The sequence below is a fragment of the Dama dama genome, chromosome 1 (genome assembly GCF_033118175.1).
Source record: "Dama dama isolate Ldn47 chromosome 1, ASM3311817v1, whole genome shotgun sequence".
Classification (NCBI taxonomy): domain Eukaryota; kingdom Metazoa; phylum Chordata; class Mammalia; order Artiodactyla; family Cervidae; genus Dama; species Dama dama.
Genome location: NC_083681.1, coordinates 81,293,846 through 81,310,941, shown reverse-complemented (window position 1 = coordinate 81,310,941; position 17,096 = coordinate 81,293,846). Strand labels below are relative to the sequence as shown.

At 62.7% G+C, this 17,096-nt stretch overlaps 1 protein-coding gene across 1 annotated transcript; it reads right to left on the bottom strand.

Annotated features, from left to right (window-relative positions):
- Positions 1-244: 244 nt before the first annotated feature.
- On the bottom strand, positions 245-16,538 carry RTN4RL2 (reticulon 4 receptor like 2). Its single transcript, XM_061142130.1, has 3 exons — positions 16,508-16,538; positions 10,379-10,857; positions 245-994 (listed from the first exon to the last, which is right to left on the bottom strand). Exons 1-3 carry the CDS (start codon positions 16,536-16,538, stop codon positions 245-247), a joined length of 1,260 nt encoding a protein of 419 aa, XP_060998113.1.
- Positions 16,539-17,096: the final 558 nt, after the last annotated feature.

Sequence of the window (17,096 nt, the reverse complement as noted above, 5' to 3'; positions counted from 1 at the left end):
CGGGTTGACGGCCGGAGGTGGGGAGAAGATCCCGGCCATGGCTTCGGGTGGCTGGGCCACCAGACGTGCGCTCCGGGGGCTGCCATCAGCCGGCGGCCCGGGAGGTGGCCGCGTCCCTGGGGATGCGAGGCGCTGGGAGGAGAAGAAGGCAGGCCGCCAGCCCGCAGTGGGCACTGGGGACTGAGGGTGAGGGGCGGGGGTCGGGGGCCGGGAGACTCCGGCCGCTTCAATCTCAGCACCGCGGTCAGAGGTGGTGGGGCGCCAGGATCAACAGGCAAAGCAGCGGGGCGGCGAGCCCGGGCGTGCGCGCGGGGCCGCGGGAGTCCGCGGGAGCCTGGCAGGCGGCGCCGGGGCACGTCTGCTCGCCCCGCCGGTCCTCGCCGCCGTAGCCGCCCCAGTAGTCGTCCTCGGTGGGCGCGTCGCCGCCCGGGCGCCCCCGCGCGTCCTCGGCAGGCAGGTCGCGGTAGAGGGTGGAGGGGTCGGCCGGCGGCGCCCCGGCCTCGGCCACCCCGTACAGGTGGTTGGAGGAGCTGTTGGCGCGCGCGCGGCCCCCGGGCCGCGTAGGCGCGGCGGGCGGGCAGGCCTGGAAGTCGGCCTCGCGGAGCGCGCGCAGGTCGCGGCCCCGGCGCTCGGGCGGCGAGGCGCACGTCACGTCGGAGCTGGACACGCGCGCGCGCTGGAACCAGGCCCAGAGCGGCCGCGCGCGGCAGTCGCACGCCCAAGGGTTGGCGTTGAGTCGCAGGAACTCGAGCGCCGGCAGGTCGGCCAGCGCCTCGCCGGGCAGCGAGGCCAGGCTGTTGTTGAACAGGTAGAGGATGGTGAGGCGGCCGAGGCCGCGAAAGGCTGCGCGGTGCACGCCCTGCAGCCGGTTCCCGTGCAGCAGCAGCCGGTCCAAGCTGCCCAGGCCGCGGAACACGTGCTCCGTGAGCAGCCGCAGGCGGTTCCCGTGCAAGAAGAGGTGGCTCAGGTTGGCCAGGTCCGCGAACAGGTCATCCTGGGCGGGCAGGGGCGGGGGGGGGGGGGGGGGGGCGGGGTGGAGAAGAAGGGTGAGTGCCCTTGAGACGGCCTCGGAGGACGCTGGGGAAGCGCGGGGAGCAGCGTGGCAGACCAATAAGGGGCCGCCTTCTAGAGTCCTGGCTTCGAACCTGCCTCCTTTAACCTACTTGTGCGGGGAAAGCAATGTCGTTCTTAAAACTTTGGGGTGCATCAGAATCCCCTGCTGATCCCTGAGCCCTGCCCCCCTCCCCCGAGTTTCCGATTCAGCAGGTCTGGGGTCGGGGAGGGGTGGTGGGGGCAGGGAGCGCTGAGATGCAGCATGCCTTCACCAGTTCCCAGGTGACACAGACGCTGCAGGTGGGAGGGCCACACTTGGAGAGGAACTTACGATTTGGTTGAGCATTTGCCATGTTTCATTTCATCTGCACATCTTACAGACGTCCTGATTCCAAATCCTGACCCTACTACTAGCTGACCCTTGAGCAAGTCGCTCAGTATCCCTGTGACTCAGTCCTTCATCTGTAAGATGTGAGGTTAAATGAAACGACAGGTATCAATATATTAATACATGGGGCGGGCATTGCCTGAGTTAGCCATTATTGTGAACTTGGCCAGCAATCTGTCTCCTCATCCGTAAAATGGGGGTGAGTGTACCTCCTCCTGGGTTTGTTCTGAGCCTTAAAGAAGACAATCCATGTGCAGATGAGATGGGTGAAGTCTGGGTTCAATGCAGCTTTGCCCTCTTTGCAGCTGCATTACCTTCAGCAAGTTATTTAGCCTGTTTCCTCAGTGTGTGTAACTCAAGAGAACAACTCTCTCAGCAGACTGGGGGGGGGGGGGGGGGGCGGTTAGATGAAATCCGGTAACCATGTGGTACCCAGTCGGCACACAGACCACCATCAATAAATGATGGTTATTATGACAGTGGGGGCTTCCTGGGTGGTCAGTGATAAAGAATCCACCTGCCAACGCAGAAGACAAGGGTTGGATCCCTGGTCAGGAAGATCCCCTGGAGAAGGAAATGGCAGCCCACTCCAGTATTCTTGCCTGGAGAACCCCGGCCTGGTGGGTTACAGTCCATGGGGTCATAGAAGAGTTGGACGAGACTTTAGCTACTAAACAAGAACATTATGACAATAGGGTCTTAGTTAGAATTAGGTTCCATCCCGTCCTTTAACAGAGGACTTTCCCGGAGCCTGAAGGTTCTGCTACTAGGCTGGGACATTAAGGGGACCATGCCAGCTCCACCCTCCAGGGACAGAGTCTGCCCCCTGCCCAAGTCTGGGGAGTCTCTGAATCAGATCGTATTAGTGCTGGAAGGGCCCTGAACTGTGGTTCCAGGAGGGGAGGGGTGGGTATGCTCCATGGAGGGGAGCTAGCAGGGGGCCAGGCTCTATATTTTAGCCAGTTGACCGAGGTACTGGTGATGGGCAACCTGGTTAGGGAGTGACAGCTTCTGGGTGCACCAGCCGAACCTACTTTTTTTTTTTTTTTTTTACAGAGAGCTCTGAGACCCAGACAGATGAAGGGCTTGCCAGAGAGGGGACCAGAGCCTCAGTCCTGAGGTTCCCCCTTCTTGTGGAAGACATCACTGTGGTCCGCAGACCCAAGGGGTCTGGCTGTGGGGGACAGGAGCCTCCTCCACCATCAGGCCAGCTCCCCCTGGATTCCGGGCTCCTGGCAGTGGCTCTCCCACTGAGATGACCCCCCAGCTCCACCCCCCCCCCCCGCCCCCCTGCCAGGCCCCCGGTCTCAGGCTCTCGGGCGGGGGGCGGGCGCTGACTCCCAACCCCCCCCCCCCCCCCCCCCCCCCCCGCCTCCACCTTCCTGTGCTCCCGCGTCCTCTCGCCCCCTCCCATCTGGCTTCCGCCCTCTCCGCTACAGGAACCGCGGCTGCCAAGAACCCTCCTCCCGGCCTCACCGAGATCCGCCCCCCTCCACCTTGAGGCTCCCGGCCGCCGCCGCCCCGCCCCCCGCCCCGCTCAGGTCTCCCTCCAGGGGCCACGAGCCTAGTCCAGCGGGGCCTGGCGTCCTTGTCCTTCTCTTCTCTTCTCGGCTCACCCAGGGAGGGGGCTGCATGGCTTCCACTCAAACACCTAATGAGCATTTCTCTTTTTAATGGAGCGTCAGCAAGAGTAAGATGCACCCAGAGATGCCGGGTCCGAGGATCGATATGGGAGGGAGGGGTACAGAGGGCGCGGAGGTGATGGGCATTTCGGGGGCTTCCGGAGGTCGAGAAGGGGCGACCCAAATTCAGAGACCCCAGGGAACTCAGGCACCCTTGACCCGCAGCCCCAGAATTCCGTTACAGAATTCCCTGAATCCGGTCTCTTTGTCTCCCCCCCCCCCCCGAAAGTCCTGCCCCTGCCCTTTCTGAGACCCAGCCTGGGGGGGGAGGTCCATACCCCCCCACCCCATCCAAGCTGTTGCCAAATCCCACTGCCACATCCTAGGCTGCAGCTCTCAGATGCAGCCCTTCCCCTCCCCGCTGTGAAAACGGTTCTCTGTGCATTAATAAGCTCTTGACTTTCACAGCCCTCGCCCTCCCCCACCACCCTCCCTCTCACCCCCTCCCTCTGGGCAGAGAGCATCTGCTAAAGTCATCCTCTTCCATTTCGGAAAAACCACATTTCCCTCACCTCCCCCCCGGCCGGTTCACAGCTCTCTGCATCCATTTGGAATCTCAACGCAGCATCCCTGCCCCCTTCCCTGGTCAGCATCCTGTTCTTAACCTTGCCTCTCCCCATCCAGCCTCCAATCAGCTGCTGGGCTGTGTGACCTTGGGCAGCTGCAGGCACCTCTCTGAGCCTCAGTTCTTTTTTTTTTTACCCTCATTGGTGAAACAGGGGACTTGAGGTCATTGATCATTAAGATCCATCCTCATCTGATATTAATGAGCAAGAGAGTCCTGGAATGTACCTCATTCATTCAACAAAGCTGCGCTGAGTGTCTGCCCTGTGCCAGGCACCCCCACGGCCAGCTTCACCCATCTACGCCGGGTTATCATCACCATCATTTGCGTCAGCAGCTGAGTAACTGAGCGCTTATCGTGTGCCAGGCTCTGTGCTACACAGATCCCATGTAGTAACCGGATCCTCACAGCCCTCTGAGGCAGAAAATATTATCCTCCCCCTTTCAGAGATTAGGGGAGGGAGGCTCGGAGAAGGCAAGCGACTGGCCTAGGGTGCAGCAGCCAAGAGGTAGTGGAGTGCAGACGTGAACTCTGGAGCCAGGCCTCCGAACAGCTGCACTCTGGACTGAGACAGACCTGGGGTGATTCTAGGCTGTGCTGCTCGTGAGTTGAGCGACCTTGGACGGGATGCCTTAACTTTTCCGAGCCTCGGTGTCCTTAGCCGTTGAATGGGGGAAACGATGCTTACTCTGGACAGGGCGTCCCTGATGGCTCAGCGGGCAAAGAATCTGCCTGCGGGTAAAGAATCTGCCTGCAATGCGAGAGATCCGAGTTCGATTCCTTGTTTGGAAAGACCCCCTGGAGAAGGAATAGGCTAGCCACTCCAGTATTCTGGCCAGAATTCCACGGACTGTATAGTTCATGGAATCACAAAGAATCGGACTAACTGAGCGACTTTCACTTCACTTCACTGGACTGGGCATGCGGAGCCCTTTTCAAGCAGCACCCCCTTTAATCCTCACAACAGACTCCTGGGGTTTAGGTCATTGTCCCCATTTCACGGATGGGTCCGTTGAGGCTCAGAGCGGTTAAGTAACTTGCCCAAAGCCACAGGGCAAATCAGATCTGCCTGATGGAAAGACTGCTCTTTTGTGTCACGCAGGCTGCCCTAATGATTCCAAAAAGGGTCCGTGTCTCCATCACCCAGTTCGGCTCCAGTCGGAGCGGTGCTGCGGGAGAGCAGGGACCCTGTCCTTGCTCACGTCTGAACCCAGGACACAGCCTGGCGTGTGCTCAGTGAGTATCCGTGCGGCAAGCGCCTGCCGCGGGGGAGCCCCCCACCCCGTTTCCACCTCCACCGCCCTCCTGAGACACTGCGGTCCTCTTCTCTCCACCAGAGCGCCCCTCCCGGGAAGCCCCGCGCCATCGCGAGTCACTCCTGCGCCCCGGGCGCCTCACCCCGCGCGTGCGCCCCACCTGCCTGTGGCCTCTTCCCCGGCTAGCTTCTCCCGGCCGTTCACAGGCAGGGGCTGCCTCCTTCCCGTCTGTGAGGGGCCAGGTGTTTCCTTCCCACGACGCCTGTGCCATTCATGCCAGGGGCGTACAGAACCGGCCTGCCCCATTTCAGAAGAGCCCAGCACCCCTCAAGGTGCCTCTGCCCAGGTCGCTTCTGACCCGGCTGCCATTTGTGATGGCACACGTGAGCCAGGATTTAAATTCTGGTCTGGCAGTTTCTAAACTGCCAACTGGCATTTCTAAACCAAACTGATTCAGCACTGGACTTTACAAATACGGATTCATTGACTCGTTACAGCTGTCGATGGAAGGTATTCTTTTTACTATTCCCATCTTAAAGATGGGAAAACTGAGGTTCAGAGTGGGGGGCAGCAACTTGCCGGAATCAAGTGAGAAAATAACAGAGTGAGGATTCAAACTCAGGTCTGCTGACCCTAGATTCCCTAACCTACTGGAGTGCAACTGGATGGTAGAGACACCCAGCTCTTTTTTAATCATTAAAAAAAATTTAATCATTAAAAGATTTGATCATTTAAAAAGCCTGCATAGCATAACTGATATATGTTGATAAGGAGGTCAGAGTCTCAGTAATAGTGATTGTCACACTGCTACTGCTAAGTCACTTCAGTCGTGTCCGACTCTGTGCGACCCCGTCCCTGGGATTCTCCAGGCAAGAACACTGGAGTGGGTTGCCATTGCCTTCTCCAATGCATGAAAGTGAAAAGTGAAAGTGAAGTCGCTCAGTCATGTCTGACTCTTCGAGACCCCATGGACTGCAGCCCACCAGGCTCCTCCGTCCCTGGGATTTTCCAGGCAAGAGCACTGGAGTGGGGTGCCATAGTAGTAATAATTAACAACAATAATAATGACTGTGCCCATACACTGATGCGGCCCTGTGCTAAATTTTATTTTCTCTTATTTACTGGCTGCAGCACGTCACGCGGGATCTTAATACCCCACCAGGGGGAGAACCTGTGCCCCTTGAAGGGTAGCGCTAAGTCTTAAGCACTAGACTGCCAAGGAATTCCCTACATTTTAGTCCTTATAAAACTTCTTAGATCAGTATTGATATGGTTAAGTACTACCATGATTGCCAGAGAGGAAATGGACATGGACGTGAAGACAGGTTGAGTAATTTGTCGAAAGTCACATGTGAGCCAGGATTTAAATTCTGGTCTGGCAGTTTCTAAAGCAGGTGCTTTCAGAAATGAGCCCACTCTGCTGTTCTTATGAGTGCCACCCCCCGCCCCCCGCACCTGGTCAGACCCCCGTGGAGCGTTCTGAGTGATGAAAATGGCCTGAAATGTCATCAGATCACGAGGGTTCAAGTGCCACCAGGTCTTTCTGGTGGTGGAGCCTCAGAAGCTTCATTCTATGTCCCCGCTGCCCTCTTGCTGTGAGGCCTGTGATGCTGAGAACATGTCAGTCCCCAAGCACAAGGACAGTGTTTACCAGACTTTGGGACAAAGTCTTTGGGACCCTCGGTCTCAGCTTCCTTATCTTAAGGAGGTGTGAGCAGTCCCCCAACAGGGCTGCAGAAATGAGATGAGGTGACTGAGCACACTTTGGAAACCAAGAGCTGCCAAGTCAGGAAGGAAAAAAAAAAGGAGTGTTCTGGCACCCCGCCGTGGTCTCAGCAGAATCCTTGAAGTTGACCCATATCTTCAGGATAGGGCCCAAGATGAGCCATTTCACCAAGACCAGCATTCAATGAGGCGGGTTTCTCTTTTTAAAATAGTATCTTAACAAGCATTTATAGCATGCTTACCGTATGCCAAGCACCATCTCAAGTGCTTTACAAATTATTCATGCAATTAACGCTTCTCAAATCCCTAGGAGGTGGATGCTATGACTACCCCAATTTTACAGATGGGAAAACTGAGGCTCAGGGAGGTCATACATTTCACACACTTGTAAATGACAGAGCCGATACTTGTAAAGTCCTCAGCACAGCACCCCACACTTCGTGTGCCTGCTAATGGCTTGTTTAGTCACCAAGTCCTGTCCAACTCTTCGTGACCCCGTGGACTACAGCCCACCAGGCTCCTCTGTCCACGGGGTCTCCCAGGCAAGAATACTGGAGTGGGTTGTCATTTCCTTTTCCAGGGGATCCTCCCACCCAGGGATTGAACCCAAGTCTCCTGCAATGGCAGCTGCTTTCTTTACAGCTGAGCCACTAGGCTGAGGGCTCGTGGGCTATTACTATCATTATTTATGCAATAAATATGCTTGCAGTGTGGGAGACCTGGGTTCAGTCCCTGGGTTGGGAAGATTCCCTGGAGGAAGGCATGGCAACCCACTCCAGTATTCTTGCCTGGAGAATCCCTGTGGACAGAGGAGCCTGGCGGGCTACAGTCCATGAGGTCACAAAGAGTCAGACAGGACTGAGCAACTCAGCACAGTACATATAGTAAGAATAAAACACAACATATTTTGCCAGCATACTATCTATTTTACTTCCTGTCTCTCCCTGCCCCTAGGATGCTCTGCACAAAGGCAGGGGTTTCCTGTGTTTTGTTCACTGCCCTTTTTTCACCACCAGGCACTTACTGGGTGTTCAATAAATGTTGGATTATTAGTGCTAGCGTTACTGTCATTATCAGCATCAGATGCACACAGGCTGAGCAATCAGGCCCCAGCCGGGGGGTGGGGAGGGAGAAGGGCCGTCCAGGTGGGTGGGGGGAGAGGGTCGCAGTTGGAAATCCAGAGGCCTGAAACCGAAAGAGAGGATTTTCTCCTCGGATGGTTTGGAGGGTCTGTTATTGCTTCCTGGGGAAACAGTGGGAGGACTTGACTGTCAGACAGTCAGCATAAGCACAGTGAACAATATTTAGATCAATAATAATAACAATAAATAACCATTACTGTTATTCCTTCCGTTTTTCTGAGCATCCATTTCCCAGCTACTTCACAGCTCATTACCCTTCCTTGTCTCCTTCTCCCATTGCGCTGAGACAGTGGGTTTGGGGGGATGGGATCTAGGCAGGGTAGGGTTTCCCCTGGTCTCCGCACCCAGTGAGCCGGAGCCTCCTGTGGGGAGGCAGCTGCAGCGGCTCCGCCCTCCGCGCCCCCCTGCCCGTGACGTGGGAGGGCGTGCGGGTGGGCGAGGAAAGCCGCCACGACGCCCCTCGGGCTGCAGTGCCCGCGAAAAGGCAGAGTCCCCCGGAGGCAAGGGGGAGAGGAGAGATCACGGGAAGAGACACACACCTCCACCCAGACAGACGTGGGGGGTGTGTGTGGAGTGGGCGCGTGAAGGAGACAGACAGAAGAGGCAGAGGCAGACAGACGGGGGCGGCGAGTCCGTGAGCAAGAGGAGAGGGGCCGCGAGGGACAGACAGACAGAGGAGTCAGACGGGGCAGTGGGGGCGCAGAGAAAGACGGAAGGGGCAAAGGAAGGCCCGGGACCAAGTGGGACGAGCAGAAGCCTGCAGGAGGGAGGGAGATGCTGAGACACGGAGGGAGGGGCCGGGACAGGGGGGGAGGGGTGAGACGGGGGGAGGGGCCGGGACAGGGGGGGAGGGGTGAGACACGGGGAGGGGGGTGGGACACGGGGGGAGGGGTGTGAGACACGGGGGGAGGGGCCGGGACAGGGGGGGAGGGGTGAGACGGGGGGGGGAGGGGTGAGACACGGGGGGAGGGGTGAGACATGAGGGAGGGGGTGAGACACGGGGGGAGGGGGTGAGACACGGGGGGAGCGGTGTGAGACACGGGGGGAGGGGTGTGAGACACGGCGGGAGGGGTGAGACATGAGGGAGGGGCCGGGACACGGGGGGAGGGGTGAGACACGGGGAGAGGGGGTGGGACACGGGGGGAGGGGGGTGAGACATGAGGGAGGGGGTGAGACACGGGGGGAGGGGTGAGACACGGGGGGAGGGGCCGGGACAGGGGGGGAGGGGTGAGACGGGGGGAGGGGCCGGGACAGGGGGGGAGGGGTGAGACACGGGGAGGGGGGTGAGACACGGGGGGAGGGGTGAGACATGAGGGAGGGGGTGAGACACGGGGGGAGGGGGTGAGACACGGGGGGAGGGGTGTGAGACACGGGGGGAGCGGTGTGAGACACGGGGGGAGGGGTGAGACACGGGGGGAGGGGGTGAGACACGGGGGGAGGGGTGAGACACGGGGGGAGGGGTGTGAGACACGGGGAGAGGGGGGTGAGACACGGGGAGAGGGGGTGAGACATGAGGGAGGGGGTGAGACACGGGGGGAGGGGTGAGACACGGGGGGAGGGGCCGGGACAGGGGGGGAGGGGTGAGACGGGGGGAGGGGCCGGGACAGGGGGGGAGGGGTGAGACACGGGGAGGGGGGTGGGACACGGGGGGGAGGGGGTGAGACACGGGGGGAGGGGTGTGAGACACGGGGGGAGGGGTGAGACACGGGGAGAGGGGGTGAGACATGAGGGAGGGGGTGAGACACGGGGGGAGGGGTGAGACACGGGGGGAGGGGCCGGGACAGGGGGGGAGGGGTGAGACGGGGGGAGGGGCCGGGACACGGGGGGAGGGGGGTGAGACACGGGGGGAGGGGTGAGACATGAGGGAGGGGGTGAGACACGGGGGGAGGGGGTGAGACACGGGGGGAGGGGTGTGAGACACGGGGGGAGCGGTGTGAGACACGGGGGGAGGGGTGAGACACGGGGGGAGGGGGTGAGACACGGGGGGAGGGGTGAGACACGGGGGGAGGGGTGTGAGACACGGGGGGAGGGGTGAGACACGGGGGGAGGGGTGAGACATGAGGGAGGGGCCGGGACACGGGGGGAGGGGGTGAGACACGGGGGGAGGGGGTGAGACAGGGGGAGGGGGTGAGACATGAGGGAGGGGCCGGGACACGGGGGGAGGGGTGAGACATGGGGAGGTGGGTGGGACACGGGGGGAGGGGGTGAGATACGGGGGGAGGGGGTGAGACATGAGGGAGGGGCCGGGACACGGGGGGAGGGGTGAGACATGGGGAGGTGGGTGGGACACGGGGGGAGGGGCCGGGACACGGGGGGAGGGGTGAGACATGGGGAGGTGGGTGGGACACGGGGGGAGGGGCCGGGACACGGGGGGAGGGGGTGAGACAGGGGGAGGGGTGAGACATGGGGAGGGGTGGGACACGGGGGGAGGGGCCGGGACACGGAGGGAGGGGCGGAGACGGAGATGCGGAGACACGGAGGCGCTGGGCGCGAGGCAGGAAGGGTCCCGGGGAGAGAGGCGAGGCGGGAGGACTCCCACGCCCGCGACCGCAGAGCCGGGCACTCACCTGTAGGTGGAGCAGGCTGTTCTCCTGGAGGTAGAGGTACTGCAGGCTGACCAGGCCGCGGAAGATGGTGCCGGGCAGGCTGCTGAGCTGGCAGCGATAGAGGTGCAGCGACTGCAGCCGCTCCAGGCCCTGGAAGGTGTCGGGCTCCAGCGAGCGCAGGTGCCGGTTGTCGCCCAGGTCCAGCTCCTCGAGCGCCTGGAGGTGGCGGAAGGTGCCCGGGTAGATGGCCGAGAGGTTGTTGGAGAAGAGCCACAGGGTGAGCAGGCTGGGCCCAAAGGAGCCGGGCCGCAGCGCGGTGATGAGGTTGTTCTGCAGGAAGAGGCGCTGCGTGCCGGGCGGCAGGGCCCGCGGCACTGCCGAGAAGTTGTTGGCCTGGCAGCTCACGGTGGGCGGCGCCGGGTAGCAGGTGCAGAGCATGGGGCAGCGGGCGGCGACGGGGGCTGCGGCCAGGAGGAGCAGCAGGACGCAGGCCGGGGGACCTGCGGGCAGACGGGTTGCCGGAGGGGTTAGCAGACCCCGCCCGCCTACCCCTAAGGAGACCTAGGCCGAGCGCCTTGCCTTCCCAGGTTGGAGGGGCCCGGATTCTGGGCTACTTCCGCTTTTGGAGCCTCCTGGTACATTAAAATAAATGCCCAGAGGACACTCTGATGGGTTGAAAGTTGTTTGATGAGCGGCCCTCTACTTCCATTCTGGTTTTCACTGTGGTGGGTCTGACGATGACTCAGTGTTGACCACACTGCTTTGTGGTCCGGGGGTGGGGGGCGGTCCTATATGACGTTCTATACAGCATGGGTTCCCCGCCCCAGGACCTAATGCCTGATGATCTGAGGTGGAGCTGATGTAACAATAACAGAAATAAAGCGCACGACAAACCTAACGTGCTTGAGTCATCCCCGGACCACCCCCTCGCCTGGTCCGCGTAAAAACCGTCTTCCACGAAACCTGTCCCTGGTGCCAAAAAGGCTGGGGATGGCGGCTATACGGGGCTTTAGCAGCATCCCTGTCCTCTCCACATTAGACGTGTAACACTCCTCCCCTCTAATGAGAACCAGAAGGTCTCCAGACATCACTGCCAGTATCACCTGGGAAGAAAAACTGACCCCATGGGGAACAGCTGGCGCTAAACCGAGACCCTCTGTGAGTCTAAGGCCCCCTGGTGACCGTGGGCCTCCTCCCTCACCTCTCCACCCTGGAAGGGCTCTCAGGGACCAGGGGCAGGGGGTTTCTCCCTGGGGCCAGCAGCCATCTGCAGGAGAATGGGAGTGGGGTGTCCTGAAGGAATGCCGCTTCTGGGCCCTGCCTGGGCAGAATCAGCGCCCCGAGGGGGACAGCCCAGGAAACTCACTTTTTACACCCCAGGCTCTTCTTCAAAGTCACTTAAAAATTTTTTCTTTTCAAAGTAACTCTTGAAGCTTGGCTATGATTCAGATGGAGAGGCAGGTCCAGGGGATTGGGGGCTAAAGAGTCACGTCTAGACCCCCACACCCTCGAGCGCCAGCGGGGCTGTGGGCCCCTCTGCCATCCTGACCCTGGCCTTCTGACCCTCACTGCAGCTGAGGAAGTTCTGGAACCACTTTGACCTCTACCCTTGATCCTGGCTTCCCGATGACTCTTGGGATTTTCTCCTGGCAGGTTTTGCAGCCCCCAAAAGCCAAGTGCTCATTCTCTGGGCACATGGGGAAAGGGCACCGTCTGCTCCAGGCAGTGTGCTAGAGCTAGGAAGCCTAAAGACCCACTCCCTTGGACCCAAGGACCTGAGATCTTGGGCCCTGGGGTCGTGGGGAGAGCCTGAGGGGGTCCCTGCCTGCCGGTGACCCCTGGTGTCAGAGGTGTGAATGCATGTGTGAGCCAGGTGCTCTGTACATGGAGCACTTCTGGGCCCGGGGTGGCACACAGTGCGCACACGGGGTGGCACATGGCGTGCATTCGGGGTGGCACACGGTACACGCACACAGAATGCACATGGTACGCACTCGGGGTGGCACACGGTGCACACACACGAGGTGGCACACGGCACGCACATGGAACGCACACGGCGCGCACTCGGGATCATACACGGCGTGCACTAGGGATCACACATGGAGCACACACACGAGGTGGTACACGGCACGCACACGGGGTGGCACACGGTGCACACTCGGGATCGCACACGGCGCACACACACGGGGTGGCACACGGCGCGCACACGGTGCACACACACGAGGTGGCACACAGCGCGCACACAGAGTGCACACAGCGCACACTCGGGGTGGCACACGGTGCACGCCCGGGGCGGCACACAGACCGCGTGCGTGGCGCCAACGTCAAGGATGCTTGGAGGAACCTCCTCCCTGGAGGACCGCAAAGGCGCGGTTGTCCCCGGCGCCCGGCCCCCCGTGAGCGTGCAGGCGTGTGCCCGCGGCCCCCCGCGTATGTGAGTGCCGGGCCCCGTGCGTGTGTGGGCCGGGTGTGATGTAATACTCAGTGACACAGCCGCCGCTGTTCCATTCGTTCACACCGCCTCCGCGCTGCTGGCCCTTCTCACCCCTCCCCCGAGCGGCGTTTCACGATCACTCTCTCCTCCCGGGGTTTCTGGGAGCCACGTGGGCTGCAGGGGTGCGTCTCTCGCCCCTCAGCCCCACCAGGCAGGGGTGGGAGCCCTGGGGAGGGTTTCAGGAGGGCTGAGTTTTGGGGCCCAAGACAGCAGCGCTCAGAGCCGGGCAGCCCTCCAGGCTCATCCGGTTTCAGGTTCTGGTTCTGCTGACCTGCCTGCCACGGCTCCGAGAGGCCCAGTGACTCGGCCAAGGTCACACAGCAGAGCAGCCGGCGAGCACCAGAGCGGAGGGTCCCTGTGGCCGGCCAGGGCCGCTCCCTTCCTGGTGGGGTCCCCCTCCAGCTCCCTTCCCCAAGGACTCAACACCAGAGAAAGCCAAATCCCTCTCTGAGCCCTTAATCCTGCGGCTGATCCATCACCTCGCAGCGTGTGTGTTCAGAAAGCCGCCATCCCCCCAACCCCCCCATCCCCAAGGATTAAGGAGCTCTTTCCCCAGCCTCCAGGCCGACTGTTTCCCCAGAACACCCAGATAACGGGGGGTGGGGGGGGGGGACAGAGGGAACAGAGAACCCCCAGGAGAGATGGCCCGTGGTTCCAGAGTGCTCCAGAGTCAGAGCGGTCCAGGGCACTAGGGTCTCTCCAGCCTGGGGTGGGGCGGGGGGCGGGGTCAGCAGGGCCCCCCTCAGTCCCTTTAGCCCACACTTCCCCGCCCCCCTGCCGGCCCCCTTCGCCCCCATCATCCTGGCCCACCTCCCTGCGGCCTCTCTGATGCAGGGCCCTGGGCTGGGGGCCCCCGTGACAGCTGCCCCAACAGTGACTCTGTTGCCATTTCTGGCCCTGGCTGCCGCCATGCAAGGCAGCTGAAACCCAAGGAGCCTCATCCATAATTCAGGCTGCGGCTCACACTGGAAGCCAGGCGCAGGGGAGGCTGGGGGCTCTGGGCTTCTCTGCCCCCCGGGGCCTGGTGAGCGCTGCCTTCCTCCTTCCTCTGCCCCCCGCAGCCCCCTGCAGCCCCTGCCTGCAGGTCTCCTCACCACCCCCCTCCCCGCCCCCTGCCTCTCCCCTCCAGGCCCCACCTTCTCCCCCTGAGGACCACAGGTCCACTCCAGCCCCACTGTGAATCCCTGGTGAGGACCGCGGTGAGAGGCGCAGAGTCTCAGAGCAGGAACGGCGGACACCTTGTCAGCCATCAGGGGCTGATCCCTTATCTCAGTGGCCACGCCATCAGTGAGCAGCCCAGGCCAGCAGCCGAATCTCAGTCTGCCATCAGCCCCTTTCTCCAAAGCTCCATCTGACCCCTCGCCACTATCTGGCCCAAGGAAAGCCCATTCCAGCAGCTCCCCTCACCCTCTCTGTTCATCTCATCCTATCTTTTCTCTGTTTCATTTTTCCCTGAAGTCAGTAGGTAGGTGATGCTTGAGTTGCAGGGGAGTGTAGAGCAGAGATGGGCAGAAACCATCTGTGACTGAACACCTACTGTGTGCCAGCCACAGCATTCGGACACATCTTTGTGCACAGAATCAACACAGCATCGCCCCCCGCCGTGAGATCAAGATTCTGGGCCCCTATTTGCAAGTGAGGACAGGGAGGCTCTCAAACGTGAAATGAGTTGCCTCGGGTCATGCAGCTGGTACAAGGCAGAACCTGGATGGCACGAGTTCCTGTCTAAAGGGACTCTCTGATCTTTCTCTGGGAGACCCCATGTCAGCCACGGAAGCCACCCCTGTGTGTGAGAGTTGCTGGGCTTGGGGGAAAGAGAGCATAGAAATTGCGCCCAGGTGCACAAGGCCGGGCCAGCAATGACGCCTGTTCTGTTTGCCTGTTCAGGGTCGAGGCGAAGGGAGGACCCGGCTCTCTGCAACTTTGGCTCCCTGGGCTCCAGGCTCTGGTTGTTTGAGGTGACATCCCATCCAGGAGGCGGGAAGAGAGGCCCTGTGTCCAGAAGATGAGGCCAGAACTGACCCGGGGAGGGAAGGGAGAGAGATCGGAACATGGCATTGATCCCGGAAGGCAGAGGGGCCCAGAGCCAGAAATGATCCATTCATCGTCAAGGACGCCAGGCCATCGCCCTGGGGCGTCAAGGCTCCCAAAGTTCTCAGCCCAGGAGTCACCCTTTGGTCTAGAAATCGCTGGGAGAGAACAAACTGGAGGAGGAGGCGGGGAAGAGTGGCCCCAGGGAAAATGCTCCCTGGGAAGGGAGTCCAGGCCTGGGGTTCTGACACCAGAAAAGGCTGGGAAGGGCTGGGGCCTGCCGGGCAGATACTGAGGGGGTAGGGGCCGAGGAAGTGGGAGGCGATGGCGTGACGTAGGGGCCCGGGAGGCACAGGCGCGGGTGCCGGAGGTTTAGAGCCGCCGCAAACAGCTTCTCACCCCGCCAGAATGTAACACCCCGAAATAAGCAGCCACCGTGGTGGCGGAGACGGCAGAATCCTCCTCCTCCGACGGCGGCCGGCGGAGCCCAGAGATATAAATGGCAGCGTGCGGTCAGCCAGGGCGCCCACCCCTGGAGGCTGCCACCCCACGCCGGTGTCTCCCCCAAATCCCCCTCACAGCTGCCCCCCCCCCCCCCCCAGAGCCCGGCGGGCCAGCCCCCCGCCGGCCACTCCCTGCGAGGAGCGGTGTGATGGGCAGGCGCTTTGGAAATGGAGGGCTCCCCACGTGGACGTGCTCACCAGAAGTCTCTTTGTCTCTCTCTCCCGTTCCTCTGCCGCCTTCCTTTCGGCCCTTCCCAGCCCTCGGCCCGGTCCTGATGAACCCCGACCGCCTCTCCCCTCTGGTTTCCCAAACCCAAGCCTGGAGCTCACAGTCCCTGACCCCGCACCTCTGTCCACCACCCAGTCCTCCTCCGCTCGCGGGCTGTCTGCTCACTCCCCGCGCCCTCGGCATCCCTAGATCGCAGTCCTCAGCGCATCCTCGTCCCTCCCACCCCCAGGAGCCGGCCCGGACCCTAGTGGTCTGCCCCCCTCGTCCCTGACCCGCCCTCCCCTCTCCCGCCCCGCCCTTCGTCCTCACCCGGGTCCCCCTTCCCTCCCAGCTTTCCCCGTCTAACCTTTCTTCCGCCTCCTCCCTGCCGCCCTCCGCGGACCCCTCTCCATCTCTGGCTGCTCCTTGCCTGCCCCTCGCCGCCAGCCCCTTCCCACCCCAGCCCACACCCTGGTCGGTCGGCCACACCGTCCGTGGAGCGATGCCCTTTGTAGCGCTCTCCGCTGTCCTGCCGGGGAGGGCCGTCGGGGTCTCCCCGCCCCCCGCGCCCCCGCCCCTCCCAGACAGCGCCCCGCTCTCACCCCCGTCCCCCCGGCGACTGTAAAGTGCTGAGGCACCGGGCGCCAGAAGTTGCTGAGTCGGCGCTGCCCGGCCGCCCGGAGTCCTCAGCATCGCCCGGAGCAGGTGGGGCCGGGATGGCGGGACCGGAGCACCTCCCCGCCCCGGCCCGGGTCCCCCCTCGCTCACGAGCCGCCCGCCCAGCCCGGCGGGCTCCGGGGGCGGGGGCGGGGCCCGGGGCTGCGTGTTCCCCCCATCCCCCCCCAGGCCGCCCCCCACCCGCGCGCCCTGGGGGCCAGGGCGCCCGGCTTCCCTCCACCCGCGGGGGTCCCTACCTGGCAGCAGGCTCCCGAGCCCGGGCAGCATCTTGTCGCGACGCTCGGGGGAGGGGGCGGCGGGGGGAGGGCGCCTCCACGGGCTCCCCGAGCCCGCCGGACGGACGGTGGGGGACCCCGCGGGGCTCCGGGAGGGCCCCGCGCGGCGTGGCCGGGCCGCGGCGGTCTACCCCGCGCCCCCCGGGCTGCGAGCCTCGGGAGCAGCCATCGGCCCCGACGGGGCGCGGCGGGGCGCGGAAGGCTGGGGCTGGCCGTCGACGCCCGGGGCCCGCGCCCCCGGGAGTGCAGGCAGCGCGCGGGCCCGTCCGTCCGTCCGTCGGTCAGTCCGTTCGCCCCGGCCGCTCGCCGAGCGAGAGTGCGGACGGCGAGGCTGCTCTTCCCACCGCCTCCTCCCGGCGCTCGCTGGCTCCTCCCTCGTCTCCCGGCTGGCCGGCTTAACCCTTGCCTGGCCGCTGGGAGGCGGAGCGGCTCGCCGCCCCCCGGCAGTCCGGCCCCCTTCCTTGCCTGGGGGGCCCGGAGGGCAGTGTTCGATCGCCCTCGCCGCGCCCCGCTGGTGGAGGAATCCCAACCTGAGGGGATGCGGTCGTGT

What these genes read in the sequence shown, in the direction of transcription:
- RTN4RL2 (XM_061142130.1), bottom strand. Translation starts at nt 16,538, where the DNA reads ATGCTGCCCGGGCTCGGGAGCCTGCTGCCAG. An exon ending in GCTCGGGAGCCTGCTGCCAG is followed by an intron (nt 10,858 to 16,507) that starts GTAGGGACCCCC and finishes GTCTGCCCGCAG; the next exon opens with GTCCCCCGGCCTGCGTCCTG. An exon ending in ACAGCCTGCTCCACCTACAG is followed by an intron (nt 995 to 10,378) that starts GTGAGTGCCCGG and finishes CTGCCCGCCCAG; the next exon opens with GATGACCTGTTCGCGGACCT.